Source organism: Doryrhamphus excisus, linkage group LG17 (genome assembly GCF_037039965.1).
Source record: "Doryrhamphus excisus strain RoL-2023G ecotype Guam linkage group LG17, RoL_Dexc_Guam_v1.1, whole genome shotgun sequence".
NCBI classification, from domain to species: Eukaryota; Metazoa; Chordata; class Actinopteri; order Syngnathiformes; family Syngnathidae; genus Doryrhamphus; species Doryrhamphus excisus.
In genome coordinates, this window is record NC_136373.1 from 15,538,217 (window position 1) to 15,561,657 (window position 23,441).

General features: G+C 40.5%; 1 protein-coding gene across 4 annotated transcripts in view; it reads left to right on the plus strand.

Annotated features, from left to right (window-relative positions):
• Positions 1-23,023, plus strand: part of osbpl3b (oxysterol binding protein-like 3b) — a 36,936-nt gene extending 13,913 nt beyond the window's left edge. The window contains exons 2-23 of one of the 4 annotated variants that reach the window (XM_058085152.2): positions 1,661-1,803; positions 4,903-5,019; positions 6,464-6,517; positions 6,610-6,723; positions 6,941-7,105; positions 7,203-7,314; positions 8,325-8,428; positions 8,528-8,620; positions 8,701-8,860; positions 10,146-10,276; positions 12,766-12,867; positions 13,553-13,690; positions 15,054-15,147; positions 15,223-15,467; positions 16,864-17,001; positions 17,078-17,141; positions 17,208-17,286; positions 18,171-18,315; positions 19,522-19,663; positions 19,733-19,859; positions 22,182-22,304; positions 22,425-23,023. In XM_058085152.2, coding sequence (XP_057941135.2) covers positions 1,708-1,803; positions 4,903-5,019; positions 6,464-6,517; positions 6,610-6,723; positions 6,941-7,105; positions 7,203-7,314; positions 8,325-8,428; positions 8,528-8,620; positions 8,701-8,860; positions 10,146-10,276; positions 12,766-12,867; positions 13,553-13,690; positions 15,054-15,147; positions 15,223-15,467; positions 16,864-17,001; positions 17,078-17,141; positions 17,208-17,286; positions 18,171-18,315; positions 19,522-19,663; positions 19,733-19,859; positions 22,182-22,304; positions 22,425-22,521 — 2,640 coding nt within the window. In that variant the 5' untranslated portion in view covers positions 1,661-1,707 and the 3' untranslated portion in view covers positions 22,522-23,023. Of the gene's footprint in view, positions 1-1,660; positions 1,804-4,902; positions 5,020-6,463; positions 6,518-6,609; positions 6,724-6,940; positions 7,106-7,202; positions 7,315-8,324; positions 8,429-8,527; positions 8,621-8,700; positions 8,861-10,145; positions 10,277-12,765; positions 12,868-13,552; positions 13,691-15,053; positions 15,468-16,863; positions 17,002-17,077; positions 17,142-17,207; positions 17,287-18,170; positions 18,316-19,521; positions 19,664-19,732; positions 19,860-22,181; positions 22,305-22,424 lie in introns of all 4 variants that reach the window. The other 3 variants (XM_078797891.1, XM_078797893.1, XM_078797892.1) reach the window with 3 other exon arrangements.
• Positions 23,024-23,441: the final 418 nt, after the last annotated feature.

The following is a 23,441-nucleotide window of genomic DNA, read 5'->3' on the forward strand; positions in this document are numbered from 1 at the left end:
TAAAATTAAATATTTGTATAATTTTTTTTAAAATTCTAAACATCAAAGGACAGCTGGACAACCCGACTAAGACAAAAAAAATGAGCTGCCATTGTTCAACTAGCTGGAACAAGTTGGAACTATTGAAAAGCCAGCATTTCCAGAAATGCTGCAAATGTTTAACAGTCATTACAAATTATCCGGAAAGAAAAAAAAATGAGCTGCCATTGTTCAACTAGCTGGAACAAGTTGGAACTATTGAAAAGCCAGCATTTCCAGAAATGCTGCAAATGTTTGACAGTCATTACAAATTATCCGGAAAGAAAAAAAAATGAGCTGCCATTGTTCAACTAGCTGGAACAAGCTGGAACTATTGAAAAGCCAGCATTTCCAGAAATGCTGCAAATGTTTGACAGACATAACAAATTACCTGTAAGAAAAAAAACATGTCAAATCGCCAATGAAGAGCGAAAGATGACATTCATTCATTTTCTCAATTGAACAAATAAATGAAGGCTGACTGTTCCAATAACTAAAAATTAAATATTTGTATAATGTTTTTTTTTATTCTAAATATCGTAGGACAGCTGGACAACCTGACTAAGACAAAAAAAATGAGCTGCCATTGTTCAACTAGCTGGAACAAGCTGGAACTATTGAAAAGCCATAATTTCCAGAAATGCTGCAAATGTTTGACAGACATTACAAATTACCGGTAAGAAAAAAAAACATGTCAAATCGCCAATGAAGAGCGAAAGATGACATTCATTCATTTTCTCCATTGAACAAATAAATGAAGGCTGACTGTTGTAATAACTAAAAGTTAAATATTTGTATAATGTTTTTTTTTAATTCTAAATATCAAAGGACAGCTGGACAACCCGACTAAGACAAAAACAAGAGCATTTTCCATTGTTCAACTATACAAGCTGGAACTATTGAAAAGCCAGCATTTCCAGAAATGCTGCAAATGTTTGACAGTCATTACAAATTACCTGTAAGAAAAAAAACATGTCAAATCGCCAATGAAGAGCGAAAGATGACATTCATTCATTCATTTTCTAGCGCTTATTGGGTGCTGGAGCCTATCCCAGCTGTCTTTGGGCGAGAGGCGGGGTACACCCTGGACTGGTTGCCAGCCAATTGAAATATTGCATTGTTATGATTGTTATGTTCTATGACGCCTCTCCTCATTCGGGTTGCAGGAGTATGCTGGAGCCTATCCCAGCTAATTTTGGTTGCGAGGCAAACACAGGGCACATATTATTGTAATCATTTATTATCATAACAGTTTATTTTGGCTCAAATGTGCGGGACTTTTTACACAATTTAAAGTCTAATAATGCACATATAACATTGTACACACTTGAAAATACTATAAGCCAAGAAAATACTATAAAAGCCTCAGATATTTGGATTCTATCACGTTCTGTAAATGTGTCAATGAATTATTTAGAGTTCATTTAAATGCAGCTTTACGACCCGTCTTGTCTGTCAATTTCGTTTTTTCGAATTCTCATTGCGCCTCATATTAGGGATACAAAAACAAATCACTCTAAGTGACCTAATGTATTTTTCAGTGAGACTGAGCTGAAAAGCTTTTAGGGGCCCTCGACTATTAAAGCCATCTTTTTCCTCCACCTTCTCATAACCTCGTATCCATTTTTTGTTTTCTCACTAGACGACAGGAATGTTGCTGCAGTCACTCCAGTCACGGTGAATATTGAAATGGACTCGGAGGAGCGTACTTCAGCCATGTCGCAGAAGATTTTAACCTTGTCGCGCAGCAACAGCAGCTGCTCGTCCAAATTTGACAGCCGACAGGTAAATGCCAAGGACACTACCAAGCCTGGTTGGGCCCTTCTTTCTTTTTCTGGTGTGTTTGTGTGCTTCTTTTTATGTATGTGTGTACGTACTGTAACTCCTAGTTTCCTATACAAAAGACAACAATAATCATCATGTTTTTAAATTTTTTTTTTGAATTTCTGTAGTTTTACTACCACAAATTATTGAAAGTATGAATAAAATGTCTGGTAATTAAATGCAGATTTTAGGGATGCCCGATATCAGCATAAAAATACAATATCGGTTGATATCGGTATCAGAGTTTTTCCCGATTATTAAAAAATGCTGTATGTGTTCATTCCAACACAGGAGATATGTCATGTTAAACATGTCGATAAATTGAGAATTGGACAATATCGGCATATCGGTTTTCCGCAAAAAAGCCAATATCAGACATCCCTAGAAAAAGTCCTTGCATTTATTAATGCAGTACATTTTGCTTTTTTTTTAAAAAATGTATTTTATTTACTTATTTTACTTCTTTATTTTGAAGGCCTGACTTTCCAGGCTACAGGATGTAGTACAAGCGTCTTAAAACCTTTAACATCGAAACTAGGGAAGTCCGATAATTATCGGTATCAATAATTATGGGCATAAAAATGCAATATTGGTTGATATCAGGTATAAAAACACACACGTATGTGTTCATTCCACCACAGAAGATCAGTCATGTTACACATATCAGTATCGGCTAATATCGGTATCGGAAATTGAAAATTGGACAATATCGGCATATCGTTTTTTCGCAAAAAACCCAATATCAGACATCCCTAATGGAAACTGTAGCCAACAACATGACTTACAGTGCTATTATGGCACGCTTGAGCTGCCATAATAGCCGCAAGGCATGCTGGGTTGCCTGTGGTACTCTTTCTCCAAACATTTTATTGTGTTATATTGTGCATTTTTGCTCGATTACAAAATATATTGAGGAGCTCGTCAGATGCAGTATTCTTTGTAGTTCATATTGTCGTTGCGGCTGGACTACCCAGCATGCCTTGAGGGCGTTTGGGACAGTTTTAAGTTACATGTTATGTTTGATTTATGTGATGCATCAACTTGCTGTGGATGAGTTTTCGTGAGTTTTGTTGCACCGTGAGCAAGTATGCTGTTCTGTTCTGTTTGACGACACCTATACATGGACGGACCCTCCACCAATTTTGTTTAACCCAATGCAGTGGTAAAATTTTTTTGTTACACGCCCGTGATATAGTATGTCGATGTTGCCAGATTGTTGCTGAGCGGACCAGAAGCTATTTTTTAGGCAACAGTATGGTAGTTTACCCTTTTTTCTTTCGAAAATTACAACATTCTGTTATTCCCTGAACCCACCACTCATGTCCTTTCCTGGATATTGCTGTGTTTTGACACTAATCTACTCTTCATTTGTGAAACTAAGCGAAAATCGATATAAGTAATAACAACACTTTACAAAAAAGCATGGATTCAATGACCCCAAAACAACCTTTGCACCACTGAATGCACCAATGAATCATCTTCTCAATAATGTTTCATGTCGTATTACTCCATTAATGCTATTTCAATCCACATTCTCAACCTCATTTCTCATGTTTCTCCAGATGACTGAAGATTTCGGCATCACGAGACAGCTTTTATTGTCGTTGTGCCAACTCGCATGTCATTCATTTTTCATAACCCACAAAAGCTTTTTCCATTTGTAAATACGAGGAGTACAAGATTGCAACTGCCGTTCTGCCCACGTGTCACCCCACCAACGTAAGGTTTGGCTGTGGAGATTCTTAGTTATGAGGGTCATGGTTACCCATGGCAACTGGACTTTTCGTGTTTGCAGAAGACGTTTAACCTTTTAATCCGAGAGGCTTCCTATTCAATGTCTCTGGTGCGTCTGTGTGGTCACTCTGTACGTGGAATGAGACAATCTTTGGAGTGTTGGATAGGTCTTTGGTTCGGTTTTGGCTCCTTGTGCAAACCGAGCTAATTACCTAGCGCAGGGGTCTCAAACTCAATTTACCTGGTGGGCCACTGGAGCTAAGGTCTGGGCAAGGCTGGGCCGCATCAGGTTTTCCCAACAATAACAAAAAAACGCATTTATTAAAAACAGAAAAATATACAAACTTTTTCAGTGCTTTGGTTCCGATTTTCTACAATAAAATCTCTGATAAAACATTCCACTGTTCTCAAATATCTTAATTTTTATTTTTCTGCACAAAATAAGATGAAAAATAAATAAACAAATCAAGAATAAAGAAAATCAATCAATCAGTAATAAATAAATATAATAATAATAATAATAAAAATTAAGAAACCACATATAGTTGGTGGGTAGACAAATTATTTTTTTCAGATTAAAATGAACAAAGCATTATTAGAGCCCTGTAGACATGACAAAACACGACTATAGTCACATTTATACTTTTTTTTATTTACAACATATTGCGCAACTGCAGGGTCTTGAGACACATGCTAACTCGCAAACTAGAGAGCTAGCGACCTAAAAGGTAGCCTTCAAGTTATTTCCTTTAAACTGAAATAGCCAAAAACTTACCACTTCCACACGGATATGGAGGATAACTATTAACAGTTATTTAACCTTTAACATGAACATTAATCAAACGTAATAATTTTTTCTGGGTACATGATACCATACAGCATCCATATCAAACTTGTGTGGGCCGCACTAACATTAAACTTTCATATCAAGGCGAGGGGCCTCAAACTAGTGTCCTGTGGGCCACATTTGGCCCGCGGGCCGCATGTTTGAGACCCCTGACCTAGCGGGGGTCATCATTATGTAACCTGCATACGTCACAAGCTGGAGACGTCTATATGTGTAACTTTTTCTTCAATATACGTCACTGATGTCACTTTTGGCCTCGAAGACAAGTGACTCACGATGTAACTGTGTCACGGGGGTCATGTGACAAACCCTCAAACGGGTAAACACGCCTTTTTACTGCTTGGTTATTTTAGACAGATTGACCCCACTAGTCACTCTCAGTTTCTGGTGCTGATTTTTAGACACTGACTTTTAGACAGCCTTTGGCAATGTCATAATTTGTACATCATTTGCTTAAATTGCTTATATTTCTCACACAGGACAGCTGGGAAATTGTGGATGGTCTACGTGGAGGCTTCAGTAGCGCCCTGGAGCCCCAAAAACAGGAGGGTTATGTGTTAAAGAAGAGAAAGTGGCCCCTCAAGGGCTGGCATAAGGTATCTAACACCTGTCTGATGTTTAAATATGTACCTTGTAATATTTTTTTCCTCAAGGAAACCTTATATAAATATTGAGAGGAATTTTTAGTCTTTAGCTATTATTAGCCTGAATTTATTTATTTATTTATTTATTTTATTTTTTTTTTTTTTTCGTTTAATGGTTCACATGCAGTGTCACACTTAAAAGTCAATGACAACACAACTGAACACAAAATGCAGTTTTTAAATGAAACATTTATTATTAAGGGACAATAAGTGTGGAAAAAAAAGTGATTTCCCACTAAAGCTAATAACAGGTTGGGCCAACATTAGCAGCAACAACTGCAATCAAGCATTTGTGATAACTTGCAAGGAGTCTCTTACAGCGCTGTGGGGGAATTTTGACCCACTCATCTTTGCAGAATTGTTGTCATTCAGCCACATTGGAGGTTTTTGTGACCTCTTGGATGAGTCGTAGCTGCGCTCTTGGGGTCATTTTGTTTGGCTGGCCACCCTTGGAAAGGTTCAGCACAGGTTTTTGCCATTTCTGGCAAAAACAACCCCAGACCATCACACTACCTCCACCATATTTTTGGTGTGATTTTTTTGTTTCCTGCAAAAGTTCATCTTGAGTATTTTCCCAAAGGTCTTGGAGATCATCAAGTCATGGACACTGACCTTAACTGAGGCAAGTGAGTTCTTTGGATGTTGTTGTGGGGTCTTTTGTGACCTCTTGGATGAGTCGTCGCTGTGCTCTTGGGGTCATTTTGTTTGGCTGGCCACCCCATGGGAAGGTTCAGCACTGTTCCATGTTTTTGCCATTTCTGGATGGCTCTTACTGTGGTTTGCTGGAGCCCCTACAAATGTTTTTTTGATAGCTCCTATTATTTTCTTTGTTTCTGAATTTGTTTTGATCTCAGTTGAGAACGGGTGTAGCAGTAATCAGACCTGGGTGTGGCTACAGAAATTGAACTCAGGTGTGCTGGACACAGTTAAGTTATGCATTTTGTGTTCAGTTGTGTTGTCACTGACTAATATTTCAAATTTTTTGATGATCTGAAACATTTAAGTGTGACAAACATGCAAAAAAAAAATCAAAATATTACTTTACTATACATGGATATCATTTTCCAGGTCGCCTTTGAAGTAATAAATGAAGCTTACTCTATGCAGTTAATGATCCCACCCGCTGAAGACTTGCATGTGACCTGTTGATGTTCTTCCTCTGAGCTGCATCCTGGTGTTTCTTTCAGATGCATTAGCTGATGGCCTGCTGGTTAATAGAGCTGTATATATTTAGTATTGACATGCAGTCTCAGCCCATGTTGTTTTAGTGCTTCCGCTCGGCAAATGCATCAGCACCAACGGTCATGTGGAGGAAGTGATGCACAGACTTTTTTATAATAGCAGACGAGGGAGACTGTGTCTTACTACTGTATATTGTCCTTCTTTGTTTTGATAGAGATATTTTTCCCTGGACAAGGGCATCCTGAAGTATGGCAAGTGCAAAGCGGATGTGAGTGTCTGCAGTTTCATTGTGTTTTTTTACTTGTTAATCACATATAATATATAATCATATATTTAAATGTATGATCCAATGTCATGCAGATTGAGAAGGGGAAGCTTCACGGCTGCATTGATGTGGGTTTGTCTGTTATGGCCATTAAGAAGAAAGCCAAGTGCATCGATCTCGATGCTGAGGAGAACATCTATCACCTGAAGGTAAACCACTAAGCTAGTTAATAGCTTCCATTCAATGATTTATGGGAAATTAGCCACAAAAACATGCACTTATTCCCATTCTTTTCCTTGCTGGAAGCTATGTCCTAGTATGCTTAAATGAATTCCGAACGACCTTGTGTTGTGCGTTTGCGTGTGCGTGACAAGGCATTGTTTGTGCCGTCACCTTCACTTGTCCTTGTGCTGATCTGCCGTCCAGATCAAGTCACAGGAGCATTTTGATGAATGGGTGTCCAAACTACGTCACCATCGGCTCTATCGGCAAAATGAGATTGCCATGTGTCCCAGCGAGAAGCCCTTCCACTTCCCTCATTTCCCTTCCCCGACCTCTCCGAGTTTTGCTGACGCTGCTTCTGTTCGGAAGGTATACATACTTGAATTAATCTCACGGAGTTGAAGATAAAGACTGTGGAACATTGGAGGAATTGTTATTGGACTGACATTTTGGTTTCTTTGTGCAGTGTGTGCCGATACGCAGGCAGTCTACGGTGCATTCTGCATTCGGCTGCAATGGCCAAGCCAAGGTAGCGGCATGGCTGCAGTCGTCTGATGACATGGATAAGTGCTCCAAAGGTGACGGCCCGCCAAATGTCAATTTAAATCCTTTTTAAATATGTATTTGGGCGGCACGGCGGTCGAGTGGTTAGCGCGCAGACCTCACAGCTCGGAGACCAGGGTTCAATTCCACCCTCGGATATATCTGTGTGGAGTTTGCATGTTATCCCCGTGCATGCATGGGTTTTCTCCGGGTACAAAACATGCTAGGTTAATTGGCGACTCCAAATTGTCCATAGGTATGAATGTGAGTGTGAATGGTTGTTTGTCTATATGTGCCCTGTGATTGGCTGGGTCCAGGGTGTACCCCGCCTCTCGCCCGAAGACAGCTGGGATAGGCGCCTGCGTCCCTCATGAGGAAAAAGCGGTAGAAAATGAATGAATTAAATATGTATTTGTTAAGCGACAATATTATATTGCTATATATGCTAGGTTAATTAGCGACTCCAAATTGTCCATAGGTATGAATGTGAGTTTGAATGGTTGTTTGTCTATATGTGCCCTGTGATTGGCTGGCCACCAGTCCAGAATGTATCCCGCCTCTCGCCCGAAGACAGCTGGGATAGGCTCCAGCACCCCCGCGACCCTCATGAGGATAAGCGGTAGAAAATGAATGAATTAATGAATATGCTAGGTTAATTAGCGACTCCAAATTGTCCATAGGTATGAATGTGAGTGTGAATGGTTGTTTGTCTATATGTGCCCTGTGATTGGCTGGCCACCAGTCCAGGGTGTACCCCGCCTCTCGCCCGAAGACAGCTGGGATAGGCTCCAGCACCCCCCGCGACCCTCATGAGGATAAGCGGTAGAAAATGAATGAATGAATGAAATATGTATTTGTTAAGCAACAATATTATATTGCTATATATGCTAGGTTAATTAGCGACTCTAAATTGTGCATAGGTATGAATGTGAGTGTGAATGGTTGTTTGTCTATATGTGCCCTGCGATTGGCTGGCCACCAGCTGGGATAGGCTCCTGCTTGCACTATTATGATGGCTGAATGCTAAATGTCTTCCTTTGGACAGACTTATCGGTTTGTGAGGCGTATCTATTAGAGCTGAGCCACCTCCTTCAGAGTATGGAGGTCATCCATCGTACATATTCTGCTCCATCTATCCAGACTCTTCAGGTGCGTTGCTTGTTATATTTGATATTTAGCACTTTTAAATTGAGCGTTATTTCCTTCCAGTGTCAAATAAGTTGACTATGTTGTGCTCAAATCCCCAAGGCATCTACTTTTGACAGCCCTAAAAAGGAGAAGAGGCTTCAGAGAAAATGGCGTACAAAGAACTACAACAAAGACGCGAAAACAACACTGCAGGTAGGTACTGTATAATATAGATGCTTAATTGCTTTCTTTTAATAACCGTCTTACCAGGCTCCATTTTTGTTCTTCTGTAGGTTCCCAGCTGCATCTCCTCTAGTTCTATCCGCCTCCATGCCTCGAACCCCAACCTCTCCACTGCTGCACTGTGCAATGACAAAGTCGACCAGGAATCTGTGGAGTCTCCTTTTGACGTGGCCAAGCTGCAGGAGGATTTCTGCCGCGTCGCCACTAACCGTGAGTCAAAACATGACGACAACACTTGGATTTTCACATCACGGACAGTACTATAATAGTAATACTAATACTAGTATTAGTACTAGTACTAATACAAAGCTAGGCCTTGATTGATATTATAGTGTAGCTTTGACATATCGTTATGTATGATCTATATAGCCTAGCTAAAGCAACATCCATACATACATTTTCTGTACCGCTTATCCTCATATGGGTCGAGGGGGTGCTGGAGTCTATCCCAGCTGTCTTCGGGCGAGAGGCGTGGTAGACCCTGGACTGGTTTCTAGGTAATCACAGGGCACATATAGACAATTTGGAGTGGCCAATTAACCTAACAATGTGGGAGGAAATCCATGCACGGTGAGAACATGCAGTGGGGAATCGAACCCAGGTCTCCTAGCTGTGTAGAGCTAACCACTTGACCACCATAAATCAAACACTTAAAACACACTCTGTTTTTTGTCTCTTCTAGGTTGTATTTTATTCATTCATTTTCTACCGCTTATCCTGACAGGGGTCTCGGGCATGCTGGAGCCTATCCCAGTTGTCTTTGGCTGAGAGGCGTAGTACACCCTGGACTGGTTTCTAGCCAATCACAGGGCACATATAGACAAGTCGCCAATTAGTGTGGGAGGAAACCCATGCATGGGGAGAACATGCAGAGATGCCCGAGCGGGGAATCGAACGCAGGTCTCCTTCCTGTGTGGTGCTAACCACCGTAAATCAAACACTTCAAAGACACTCTCTGTTTATTGTCTCTTCAAGGTTATATTTTATTCATTCATTTTCTACCGCGAGGGTCCCGGGTATGCTGGAACCCGTGTGATCTAGCTGCGTGGCATGCTCGCTATCGCCACTTGTCCACCGTGAATCTTCTAGGTTGTATTTTATTCATTAATTCATTCATTTTCTAACGCTTATCCTCACGAGGGTCGCGGGTATGCTGGAGCCTATCCCAGCTGTCTTTGGGCGAGAGGTGGGGTACACCCTGGACTGGTGGCCAGCCAATCACAGGGCACATATAGATCATTTGGAGTCGCCAATAAGCCTAACCCCTGCAGAGATGCCCAAGCGGGGATTCGACCTAGCTGTGTTGCGCTCACTACTCCACCACCATAATCAAACACTTGTCACTGTTTTTTTTTTTTTGTCTCTTCTAGGTTGTATTTTAGCACTTAGAGACCCCCCCCCCCCTTGGGTCCCATTCTGTCAGGCACTCATGCTAAGTCATTGTTGTGAAAACGCTTCCAATTTCCAATCCCAGCTTGCTGTCTCCCCTCTGCAGTTCACACCACGATGAAGTCGGCTCTGAGCTCGCTCACGTCAGAGAGGGAGCGATTAAAACAATGCGTGGACCACGACACCTGTCCCCCTGCATCCCCGCAGGTGGTCGGTTTGAAGAATGCCCTGACAACGGTACGTGGGATCCATTACCGCCGTCAGACATTCCACTCCCTCTCACTCTTCTTAAGGGCTTTACCAACTGAGGGGCACCCGCCCACCTTCGTGGTGAGACCGTCGTCTCACCGACATTGATTCCCACTCAGGTTTTTGTCAGCGTTAACATCGACCGTCACGCTGATGACACAGTGGAAGTTCTCAGTTCACCACTCCAACGCATTTCTTCTGACAATAATAGCCTCCTGTCTGTTAGCTTTTCCTCCAGATGACTCAGTCTACCTACGCGACCACACAGACGGGCAATAATAGGCCACGGATGTCGTACAATGTGGGCTACTGTGGCTTCCAGTGAGAATATTTAGCACAAAATGAGCAACAAATTGTGTACATGGTAATGCATGTAACCATACGTTGTAACCAACCATGTAAAATAACCATTTTAATCACTAGGGCTCACTTTTTGGAGCCACTTCCTGCTTACGACTGAATTTTATCATTAACATGAAGGCACGAGGATGACGTAAAAAGTCATTTTTTATTCTACATACAGTGGAGGTTTCCACTGACGCCATCATGCAGGAGTGTCCCAACATCTTCCACAGAGGGCCACGGGTTGCAGGGCTCACTTTTATCACCTTTTCTTAGTTTAACATGCAAAGAGTAATACAATGTAGGTTGAAGTATGTTAGATAAATTAAATCAATTTAAACTGTAGAAATCCTCCTCCCTGAAGACTCTAAGTGGGTTTCGAATAGAGGATAATGGAATCTTAAAGAACCAGATTGTTTATTCCTGACAACAATACCTAATACAGACGTCCGGGCTTATCTGCAGTCCCTGTATGCCTACAAGTAAGCGTGTCTTATTACAGTGCAGCTGCAAAAAAAAGCACCCTTCCTTTCCCTGCCCGGTCTTTTATACACTCAAGGCTGGAGTCCTAAGGCTGGAGTCCTGGACCAATCAGCTTTCGCCAATGCCCTTGCCTGAACCGCTTTCATGGTGTTTCTCCTTTCCTTTGCAGGGGCATCGGGGCGTCTTTTCCTTTGTTGCAAAGACTGGTATTTCTTATTTTAGTGGTAAAAGCATCATACAATCTGCTGTATGTGATCCTGTCCCCTTTTTCAGGAGAGCTTTGCACAACAAAACAATGACAGACCACCTTGAAACCAAAATGAAATTTAATTTTAAATACCTATTGTGCTTATTTCCAGACCTTTGTGTTGAGTTGCGGACTCGCACACATAATAACCAGCACAGAAAGCTTTCTAGATCTTCCAGAATCTGCACCTATTCCAGCTAAATTTTCCTTTGATTTCCAAAACGGTCTGTTTTAATTTATTCCGCCCACGCCCACTCCACTGCGACTGGTTCTACTCAGCTGGTACAGCTTGTACCCAGGCACGCCCATATAAGGAAGTCAGTCTGAAAAGTGGAAAAAGCACAATAGGTCCCCTTTAAAGTTTACTCAATAAGACAGCGTTGTGTAATTTACAATATGAGCTCCGAACACTAAAACATTGACTATCAATAGAATGTGTGCCGTTTTTTTTTACTTCCAGGATGACCTCATGTTTTCTAATCAAGCCAAAACATCGCAAAAATGCAACATTTACTGAAAAAACAAAATACAAAACACCCAAATACCTGATAGAATATCACTTTTCTGCAACTTGGTCGAAGAAATCTTACGTCGATGTCCCTCTCCGTCACATCTGACACTGCCTGTTCAATGCTCAGATCCGTACCCACTCAAAGACTTCCTGGAGTAGCGAGGATGTAGACTAGGGGTGGGCAAATATTTTGACTCATGGGCCGCATTGAGTTAACAAATTTGTCCAGGGGGACCAGAACATACACATTATTTTATGCTTATAATTTTAATTGAATTATTTGTCTAATTTAATCTTTAAAAGTGTTATATTATCACATGTTCTCATGTTAAACTATCAAACTATGTCATTTAATTTTACAGTTATTTTGTTTTTTTTTTTTACTAAATAAGACATCCGACTTGCAAGTCAGGTTGCTAGTTTGTGTGTTAAAAGTTTAAATACTTAGAAAGCAACTGGCGGGCCGGAGTCAAACACTTGGTGGGCCGTATGTGGCCGCCGGGCCACAGTTTGCCCACCCCTGATGTATTGAGATGCTCTATATTGACTCAGCATGCTTTATGACGGGAAGATTTGAGTATTTGGCACCACGAGTAAAGTGGTTAGCTGGATCACGGCATATAAAAACAAATCAAAACATTCTAAATACTTAAGTTTTATTGGTAGTCGGTTTATGTGGTGAAGTTTTATTTTAAATACTTTCAAAGTATCTGACTGGACCTTAAGTTTGCCCACCCCTGATTTAGACACTACTGCCATTGTGACTCATATTGACTGTGGGATGGAAACAGGAAGTGAACGGGCGGGAATGAACCGCATGTGGTCCTCCCCCGTGGAAATGGTTTGGAACATCCCTGCTTTCCCACCATGTTGACGCTGCTTATTTTCTTCCAGGCTTTAGCCCAGAACTCAGAGCTGCGAGAGCGCCTGTGCAAGATTCATGCTGACTCCCACATCATAGAGCCCACACTCCTAAATCTCACTGCCCCTGTGCAGGTGGGTGTGGGAATGCAGCCCCTCCCTTACCCCCCCCCCTTCGTCAGTACCAGCATGACGATTATTAATTCCATCTTTATTTGCCTCCTACAGAATTATTTTTGTTCACACCATGTTGCTCTCCACCCGCCCACTCGCTAATGATAGCCAAAAAAAAAAACACATTGTGGATTACAGCGTTGTGAATCATTTGCATTGCCGCCATGTGTTTACACGGCAACGCCACATGGAAGCTCTCGGCTCATGTAATCAGATTTACTGGCCGCACGGTGTGAGCTAATCAAACTAATCATTTTCCCAGGAAATTTATTAAACACCCACAGAACCCCCCCCCCCCCCCCCCCCCCCCCGTCTAATGCACCGCCTCTGATTTATCTACTGGGAAATTAACAATACAAAGGCTTTGATTGCAATGACTCTTAATATGATACACTACTATTGTGATGTCTTATATGGCTGTTTTTACCATATTACAAAATACACTGATATCTATTGTTGGTCTATATATAGCTGGATATTAAAATAATACACTTATTATCCTTAGCTCCCACCACAGGGCCGTTATTGGCATCGTGTGATTGCGGTATTGTGACAAACATCGTCGTCGGCCACCGCTCCTGACAATGGTGATTGGACGCATTTCCCTTGTGTATTTATTTATAGACGTGAATGTTGTGTCTCCTAGAAACAGGAGTCTGCATCTGAATCCCGGCCGCTGGTGCATCAAGTGTCCAATGAGAGCAGGGCGTCAATTGCGGAGTCTCTGTCCGAGTTCTTTGACGCGCAGGAGGTTCTGCTGTCTAATAGTTCTTCAGAAAATGAGGTAAATTACGGGGATTCGGTTTTTAAAGCATCTTACAGTAAGGACATTTGTATTGACAATCAAGGCCAAATTGGTCAATTTGGTGTTTGGGTATGTTGACTAGAAATTACACAAGTGCTTGATTGTGGTAGAGTCACAAAATATACATACAGTACACCCTGAAATACCCTGCCGAGTGTGTGGAGTCGGTCCACAGTTCCACGACCGGGACCATTCAACTATCCGACGGATCCTTCTCTCCAGAGCCCAAAGCACACAATACACAAAATAACCCGCACAGAAGGCTTAGTCCTATTCCAGCTGTATTTCCTGAATTTAATTTCCTTACTTTATTACCCCATGGCCTGCCTCTTCTGGACATGCCACTCGGCTGTGATTGGTCCCACTCAGCTTGTACAGCTCACAGCTCAGAAATCGAACAGTCAGAACCATCCCAAACGTCTTTCAGGGTTCACTTCCAAATTCGGAAACCTCATTGTTTCCGAATTTGGCATTGTTTAACATGAGAATACAACATTCTAACAACAACATTATGTGGAATCAAACTATGGAATGGATTGGGTAAGAGCCTCAAACAATAAATAAAAAAAATAAAATAAATAAAATAAAATAAAATAATCAAATAATAATAAAATAAATTGATCAAATAATAATAAAAATAAATTGATCAAATAATAATAAAATAAATTGATCAAATAATAACAAAATTAATAAAAATAATTAAAAAAACTTGAATTATATTAGGAAAGCAGGAAGTGAACAAATGTAACAGTTACTGATTGTAAAAGTACCAGATGGAAGGGGTAGGATTTAATAAGCTTTGCTTCTTCCTACTCCTTTCGGACATGTGGAACTGTGAACTGATTATGTGATGCATTCAATTGTAATCTGATGCATGTTCAAATGAAATAAAACCATTACCATTACCATTCAGAAAAGTGGAAAAATGCATAACCAGTAGCATCAGAGCATCAGTATCACCCTGATAAACAATAATATAGCTGCGATATCAGTTTCTTCTTATTAACTCCTACCTTTTATACCATGTGTTTATAAAGTGCATTGAAACACACATTTTAACTCCTTTTGAAATGCTGCGTCACAAAACAAGGTTGCACTCTGCCGCTTCATTCGCTTTCCGTTTCATGTGGTTGATCAGATAGCGGCGGGAGCGGAAGCGATGTAAAAATGGAAGTTAATTACTTTTATCCAAAAATACAGCTGGAGCTCAGGTTTAATTTTGTTAGCGTGTCCTACGGGACATTCGTCTCGAAATAAAGTGACAGCTAAATAAAGATACCTGCTGTCACGTTTATTTCCTCTACTTGAGCTCTATTTGCTAAAAGTGCGTGTCTATTTTTAGGTATCAGAGGATGACTCCTACATCAGTGATATTAGTGACAACAATTCCATGGACAACTTCGGCAACGACACAGAAAGTGACAGGCAAAACTTAGGTAAAAAAAGTGATAAAACATGTCATTTATGTTTAAAAAAAAAAGGACCAACCCCCTTATGTGTGGTGTTGTCAGGTTTGGGAGAGAGCGGCGCTGTCCCCAGTCGACGTAGATCCCACCTATCTTCACCCAGCCCCAGCAGTAGCACCATCAGCCTGTGGAACATCCTCAGGAACAACATCGGCAAAGACTTGTCCAAAGTGGCCATGCCGGTGCATCTCAATGAGCCGCTGAATACCCTGCAGAGGCTGTGTGAGGAGCTGGAGTACAGCGAGCTGCTGGACCGGGCGGCGAACACGCACGATGCCTTTGAACGTATGGTGAGAGGACAGCGATACTTGGTGCTTGTGTGTTTTTTTTCCTTTCTGTTTGTATTTCATATTTAATACAGAGCAGTGTTTCTCACAGGTGAAAAAAACTGTGGGAAAAGACAGAAAGCAGAACTGGAGGTAGCAGAGATGAGGATGCTGAGGTTCTCATTGGGAGTGACCAGGATGGATAGGATTAGGAACGAGTAGTACATCAGAGGGTCATTACATGTTAGAGACCTTGGAGATCTCATCAGAGAGGCCAGACTGAGATAATTCGGACATGTCCAGAGGAGAGATACTGAATATATCGGTAGAAAGGTGCTGCGTTTAGAGCTGCCAGGTAGGAGGCGTAGAGGAAGACCCAAGAGGAGGTAAACAAACTGCATTGTTTGTTATCGGAATAGGCCAATCACATGTTTATCACGGATATCGGTGTCCGATCAATCAAAATAATCAGAAGCGGCCGGTAGTACTGAAAGAAACTTTTATACTTTGCACTTCACTTTGTCTTTTATATGGATGTTTGTGCAACATAAAAATGTGCAGCTTTCCCAATCGTATCAATAATGTTGATAGTCGGAGGACATGCTATAACGGTTAGCTCATTCATTCATTTTCTACCGCTTATTCTCACGAGGGTCACAGGGGGTGCTGGAGCCTATCCCAGCTGTCTTCATGGCGAGAGGCGGGGTACACCCTGGACTGGTGGCCAGCCAATCACAGGGCACATATAGACAAACAACCATTCACACTCACATTCATACCTATGGACAATTTGGAGTCACCAATTAACCTAGCATGTTTTTGGAACGTGAGGTCTGCGCGCTAACCACTCGACCGCCGTGCAGCCAAGCTTTGAATGTTATTACATAAAGACAGTGGAGCCGAAGTCAAGGCAACAGCCAATCACAGGGCACATATAGACAAACAACCATTCACACTCACATTCATACCTATGGACAATTTGGAGTCGCTAATTAACCTAGCATGTTTTTGGAATGTGGGAGGAAACCGCAGTAAACCCACGCATGCACAGGGAGAACATCCACACAGAGATGGCCGAGGGTGGAATTGAACTCATGTCTTCTAGCTGTGAGGCCTGCGTGCTAACCACTGAACCGCCGTGCAGCCCGGGAAAACGAGCATTACCATATTAAATTGACATTTAAAACATGAATACTGATGGTGTACTATTTTATTTATACGTTACTTTAGCTTTAATTCAATACTGAAAGTCTTGCAAAATATTTTCATGTGTTTCTCGTCTCCCACCTCCAAACAAGCAAGAAGAGGGTTCACTCTGTGCATTAGTTTCAGCACCTTAGATAGAGCATGTGTTCCATAGAACGGAATGAGTCATTGGCTTAACTTGTGTGTGTGTGTGTGTGTGTGTGTGTGTGTATAGGTCTACATGGCTACGTTTGTCGTATCAGGCTACGCATCCAGCTACTACAGAACTGGCGGGAAACCTTTCAACCCGGTTTTGGGAGAAACCTATGAATGTGACCGCCCAGATAAAGGTTTCCGGTTTGTTGCAGAGCAGGTACGGTTACATCAGCAAGTTTATTCACGACACAATAACGCAATGAAGTCTTTTGTGTTTGTTTTCACATTTAAAGGTTAGCCATCATCCGCCGATCTCGGCTTGCCATGCAGAGTCGAAAAACTTCATCTTCTGGCAAGGTGGGTGCTATAGCATACTCCTGTGTCGGGTTTAAAATAATCCATTTAAATTCATTTGTTTTACAGACGTGAGATGTAAGAACAAGTTTTGGGGGAAATCGATGGAGATCGTTCCTGTAGGCAGCACACACGTAACTCTGCCTGGGTAGGTTCTACGCTAATGCTCGGGACAAGAATGAAAGTAGTGTGATGATTTGGTAATGGTTTTATTTCGTTTGAACATGCATCAGATTACAATTGAATGCATCACATAATCAGTTCACAGTTCCACATGTCCAAAAGGAGTAGGAAGAAGCAAAGCTTATTAAATCCTACCCCTGCATCTGGTACTTTTACAATCAGTAACTGTTACATTTGTTCACTTCCTGCTTTCCATAATACAGTTTAAGGTTTTTTTTTGTTTTTTGTTTTAAATAATGCACCTCGTACCGAAGTACAAGGTGATATGACCATACAATGACATAAGTTTTTTTTTATTATTATTTTTTCAAACAAAATTTTTTTATTTATTTATTTTTTGTCATGTACAGAAGTACGTATTTGTTCACTTCCTGCTTTCCTAATATAGTTTGTTATTTTATTTAATTTTATTTAATTTTAGTATGTTTACAATCAGTAACTGTTACATTTGTTCACTTCCTGCTTTCCTAATATAATTTTAGTTTTTTAAAAATTATTATTTTTTAAAATTTATTTATTTATTTATTGTCATGTACCGAAGTACGTATTTGTTCACTTCCTGCTTTCCTAATATAATTTTAGTTTTTTTTAATTATTATTTTTTTTAATTAAATTTTTTTTTTATTTATTTTTTGTCATGTACCGAAGTATGTATTTGTTCACTTCCTGCTTTCCTAATTTCGTTTGTTATTTTATTTAATTTTAATTTTAATAGCACATCATGACTGGTTCAAGACTCTTCATCCTTGTATTTAGCAAACATCAACTGCTTGTATTGTTTCTTGAATTGGCTCATCGTTGTGCATTGTTTGAGTTCCTCACTCAATCCATTTGCTTTTACACCTGCAGGTTCGGAGACCACTACGAGTGGAACAAGGTGACGTCCTGCATTCACAACATCCTGAGCGGACAGCGCTGGATTGAGCACTACGGCGAGATCTCCATCAGAAACTCAAACAGCGACGCCTGTCAGTGCAAGATTACGTTTGTTAAGGTGGGAACTCACACTTTTTATGGATATATCAGAAATGTAAACTTAAACTTAAAGTGTGTTTTCTGGGCTGCATGGTGTACGAGTGGTTAGCACGCAGGCCTCACAGCTAGTACACCCGAGTTCAATTCCATTCTCTGCCATCTCTGTGTGGAGTTTCCATGTTCTGTGGGTTTTTTTCTGAGAAAAACTCTGGTTTTCTCCCACATTCCAAAAACATGCTAGGTTAATTAGCGACTCCAAATTGTCCATAGGTATGAATGTGAGTGTGAATGGTTGTTTGTCTATATGTGCCCTGTGATTGGCTGGCCACCAGTCCAGGGTGTACCCCGCCTCTCGCCACGAAGACAGCTGGGATAGGCTCCAGCACCCCCGCGACCCACATGAGGATAAGCGGTAGAAAATGTCTGTCTGCGATTAATTGAGTTAACTATGGGGGAAATTATTCACAATTAATTATTTTAATCAATTGACTAATTTCTATGTTATTTTTTTATTTTTTTATGGCTGCATGGCGTAGAGTGGTTAGCACACAGGCCTCACAGCTAGGAGACCCGAGTTCAATTCCATCCTCGGCCATCTCTGTGTGGAGTTTGCATGTTCTCCCCGTGCATGCGTGGGTTTTTTCCGGGTACTCCGGTTTCCTCCCACATTCCAAAAACATGCTAGGTTAATTAGCGACTCCAAATTGTCCATAGGTATGAATGTGAGTGTGAATGGTTGTTTGTCTATATGTGCCCTGTGATTGGCTGGCCACCAGTCCAGAGTGGACCCCACCTCTCACTTGAAGACAGCTGGGATAGGCTCCAGCACGCCTTCGAAAATGAACATCTATGAGATGTTTGTGTCTTCATATACAGTACATCACTGCCATATTAGTGCGTTTATTACTCAATGACCTTTGCACACGGTCGGTGTTCTTCACCTGCACGCCAGCAAGAAGCTCAGGTTTGATGTATGGAAACCTTTCCTGAGCCGAGAAGGTTAATTGCTTAAACAGTTCTCATTTCAAAGGTCTCTGCAAGCCGTGCAGGTTGCCGAGTCAAGGAATAAGTGATTTATATATCTTCACCTCCCATTAAACACACCATCCAAGCAAGAGAAAGCAAGCAGATGGTGGCAAGGACCAATATGAGCTCCTCTGTGATGAAGAACCATTCCAAATAATGTTCCGTCGTGATGATGGATGTTCTCCAATGTTTGTCACAGGCTAAATGGAACTCAAGTGCCAACGAGGTGGAAGGAACCATCATGGATCAGAAGGGAAACGTCATCCACAGGCTCTTCGGGAAGTGGCACGAGGCGGTTTTCTGCGGGGAACCGCCGTCGGCCACATGCGTGTGGAGAGCAAGTATGACCATTTCATTTTATTCACAGCGTTTGTTGCATAATTAGTTATGTCCGATGCTTGGCCGTGCAGATGCGATACCACTCGACCACGAGCAGTACTACGGTTTCACAAAGTTCGCCATTGAACTCAACGAGCTGGACACGCCCCTGAAACTGCTGCTGCCGCCCACTGACACCAGGCTACGTGTGGATCAACGGTGAGAGACTAAAGTCAACGCTAGAAACAATTACCAAACAATTAGTAAGTTAGTATGTACCTCATGAATGTGGTATCTACTTCCCTGGGACAAAAACGAGCTCCAAACTAACCGCATTGTTTGTTATCGGAATAGGCCGATCACATGTTTTTCACACATATTGGTGGCCGATCGATCAAAATAATCAGAAGAAACTTTTATACTTTGCAATTCACTTTGTCTTTTTATATGGATGTTTGTGCAACATAGAAATGTGCAGCTTTCCCAATCGTATCAGTGATGTTCATTCATTTTCTACCGCTTATTCTTATAAAAAAATTTAAAAAATTATTGATTATTGATTTAAAAAATTAACATAGAAATTAGTCAATCGATTAAAATAATTAATTGTGAATAATTTCCCCAACAGTTAACTCAATTAATTGCAGACAGACATTCATTCATTTTCTACCGTTTATCCTCATGTGGGTCGCGGGGGTGCTGGAGCCTATCCCAGCTGTCTTCGGGGTGAGAGGCGTGGTACACCCTGGACTGGTGGCCATGCAGCCAATCACAGGGCACATATAGACAAACAACCATTCACACTCACATTCATACCTATGGACAATTTGGAGTTGTTGATTAACCTAGCATGTTTGAGAGTGGAATTGAACACGGGTCTCCTACCTGCGAGACCTGCTCGCTAACCACTTGGGTGCCGTGCAGCATAACAGTTAACTCATTCATTCATTCATTTTCTACTGTTTTTTCCTCACAAGGGTCGCGGGGGTGCTGGAGCCTATCCCAGCTGTCTTCATGGCGAGAGGCGGGGTACACCCTGGACTGGTGGCCATGCAGCCAATCACAGGGCACATATAGACAAACAACCATTCACACTCACATTCATACCTATGGACAATTTGGAGTCGCCGATTAACCTAGCATGTTTGAGAGTGGAATTGAGCACGGGTCTCCTAGCTGCGAGGCCTGCTCGCTAACCACTTCCGCACCGTGAAGCATAACAGTTGGCTATTAATGACTATTTTGTAATTAGTACTATAACTTAACAACTATAATATTTCATATTGCCGTATTTGTGTTATTTTCCACAACCAATACATGCAGTGACATGATAGTGAAAGAATTGCACACCATGTGACCTGGCCTGGACAACATGGGTTTATTGGATATCGGTAAGAACGCCAATACCCATCAGCTCTAGTTAGAATGTTAGTTAAAACGTGATTTCCATTGGGAAATGACTTAAAAACCAATAACAACAGCGGATTGTACTCCGGTTTTGTGGAGTTATTTTTACACTGATTAGCTGTCAACGCTTAAAATTGTGTTGACCTCACTTGCTGTGTGCTTTTGACACTGCATTGCACGCTAATGATCAAACCTCTGAAGGCAGACGCAGCTAAAAATAGTCACTGCACAAATCGCTTCGGTACATTTCTCAAAGCTAATTTTAGCTCTTTTTGTAAGGTTTGTGCCTTCAATAGTCCAAATTTGGGGCATACTAAAATAGAACTTATATGAAATATTAAATGTTAATAGCAATGTGCAATACTGACTCATAGCAACAAGGGTAAACCAATGTATTAGTACATTATTTAGCATGTAAAAAGCCCAGAAAAGAAGCTGCACTCAAAAAATAAACGTTTCCATTAGTCTTTCTCAGTTATGACAACTTCATTTGAAATTGCTTTGAACCAACAAACAATATTGCGTTGCACAAATTAGCTTTTCCTCTTCACTCAAAGCTCATTTTAAATAATGCTTACTGAATAATTGTTTTCATAGGGACAATATTTTTGAAGTTTGTAACTCAAAAAAATATGTTAAGTCAACTGACTTAATCATTTTATTCAAAGTAGTTTAATTTGTTGTCTACTTAATTATAATAACAATGCACACAGCTTTTTAAGTAGCAGTAACTATATATATATATATATATATATATATATATATATATATATATATATATATATATGTGTGTATATTATGTTACCAAGCTAATTTTATTAAGTCATGGCAACTTGAATTGTGTTTTAAGCTCACCAACAATAAAATGTGAGTGTATATATTTATATATATATAAATATATATATATAAATATAAATATATATATATATATATAAATTAAGTTCATGTAATAGCCAACATTATTATTTGAACATAACTTAAAAAAATAAAGTTAGCAACTTAGAAAGTTTATCTAAATCAATTAATTACATTTATGTATTAAATCAAGTGGTGTCAACAGATTATGACTCTGAATGACTTTTTTTAGAGTGTGTTTATGTTTGTTTATGTTTTGTTTATGTGCTGCACATCCAGACTGCTGGAGGAGGGAAAGTTAGAGGCTGCCGAGGAGCAGAAGCAAAGGATTGAACAGCTGCAGAGAGAGAGAAGGCGAGTCCTTGAGGAGAGCAGCATCGCACATCAACCAAAATTCTTCAGGTAGCCTCCGTTATACAGTAGTTTGCGTATTCCGTATGGGATCCCAATGTGCAAAAAGTTGTATAAAAATGTCTTCCTTCGGTGTTATGATGCTCCATTTTTTCTTGTTGCATCCTTTAGCAAATCCAAGGATGATACGTGGGTGAGCAACAACACGTACTGGGACTTGAGGAAAGATCCAGGCTTTGCCCACATAGATTTCCCCACATTGTGGTGACCTGAACTCCCATCTCCGTCAACGCATTCGCAGTCTAAAACATCCACATTCGATGCCGACTTTCTGTATCACTGCCTTAACAAGTGCTTCTATAAGTTGTGTGAACATGTTATGCACTGCGAGAATATTGCTGTATTTAAGCCCATATTTTGGAGAAATGTGAAAAGGATGGCCTGTTCACATCATAACGAGCATCTTGAGTGTGAGCTCATCTTATCGGACAATGTCTACCTCAGATACAGTAGCCTTGATATGCCATTGATTAACATCTAGTATTTATTCTGCACATACCTGATGCCTTATCTGTAGTACTGTCATTTTATTTGTTGCGTATTTTAATGAATGTTACTTTTTTTTTTTAAACACAGATTATAACGGTGTGCTAATTAAAACTGTGTGAATGGTGCAAACATAAAGAGCTGTAGCAAAAGATCGTCCATCTTTTCAACCTCATCTGGTGTACCTTTGTTTACGCCTGCATCACGGTGCCACAATGTGCTCCCTCGGCTCCAATAAATGCTGCGATGCTGCCCTCTTGTGGGTGTCTTGTGTATATGCTCAAGTCGACTGAAAGAATTATATTCTAATTTAAACCGGTGATTTATGTAAAACTTCTATTTTAAACTTGCTTTCACAGAAACTTTGAATAATTTGATATTTTTTTGTCTTACTACCTACCAAAATAGTAATTAAGTAGTATGCAGTTTGTAACAATATTAACAATTTGGTTAATCAAGATGTTAACATGTTTTCATCCCAATTGATCAGTACCGTGGTAATATAGATAATTTTGGTCATAATTATAAACAGTAGTTTTTTTTAAGAAAAACGGTTTGTGTTAAATAAAAAAGTGAATTAATTTATAATTATATATTTTTGATAAAATAACAAAATATGTATTATTTAATATGCTAGTGATA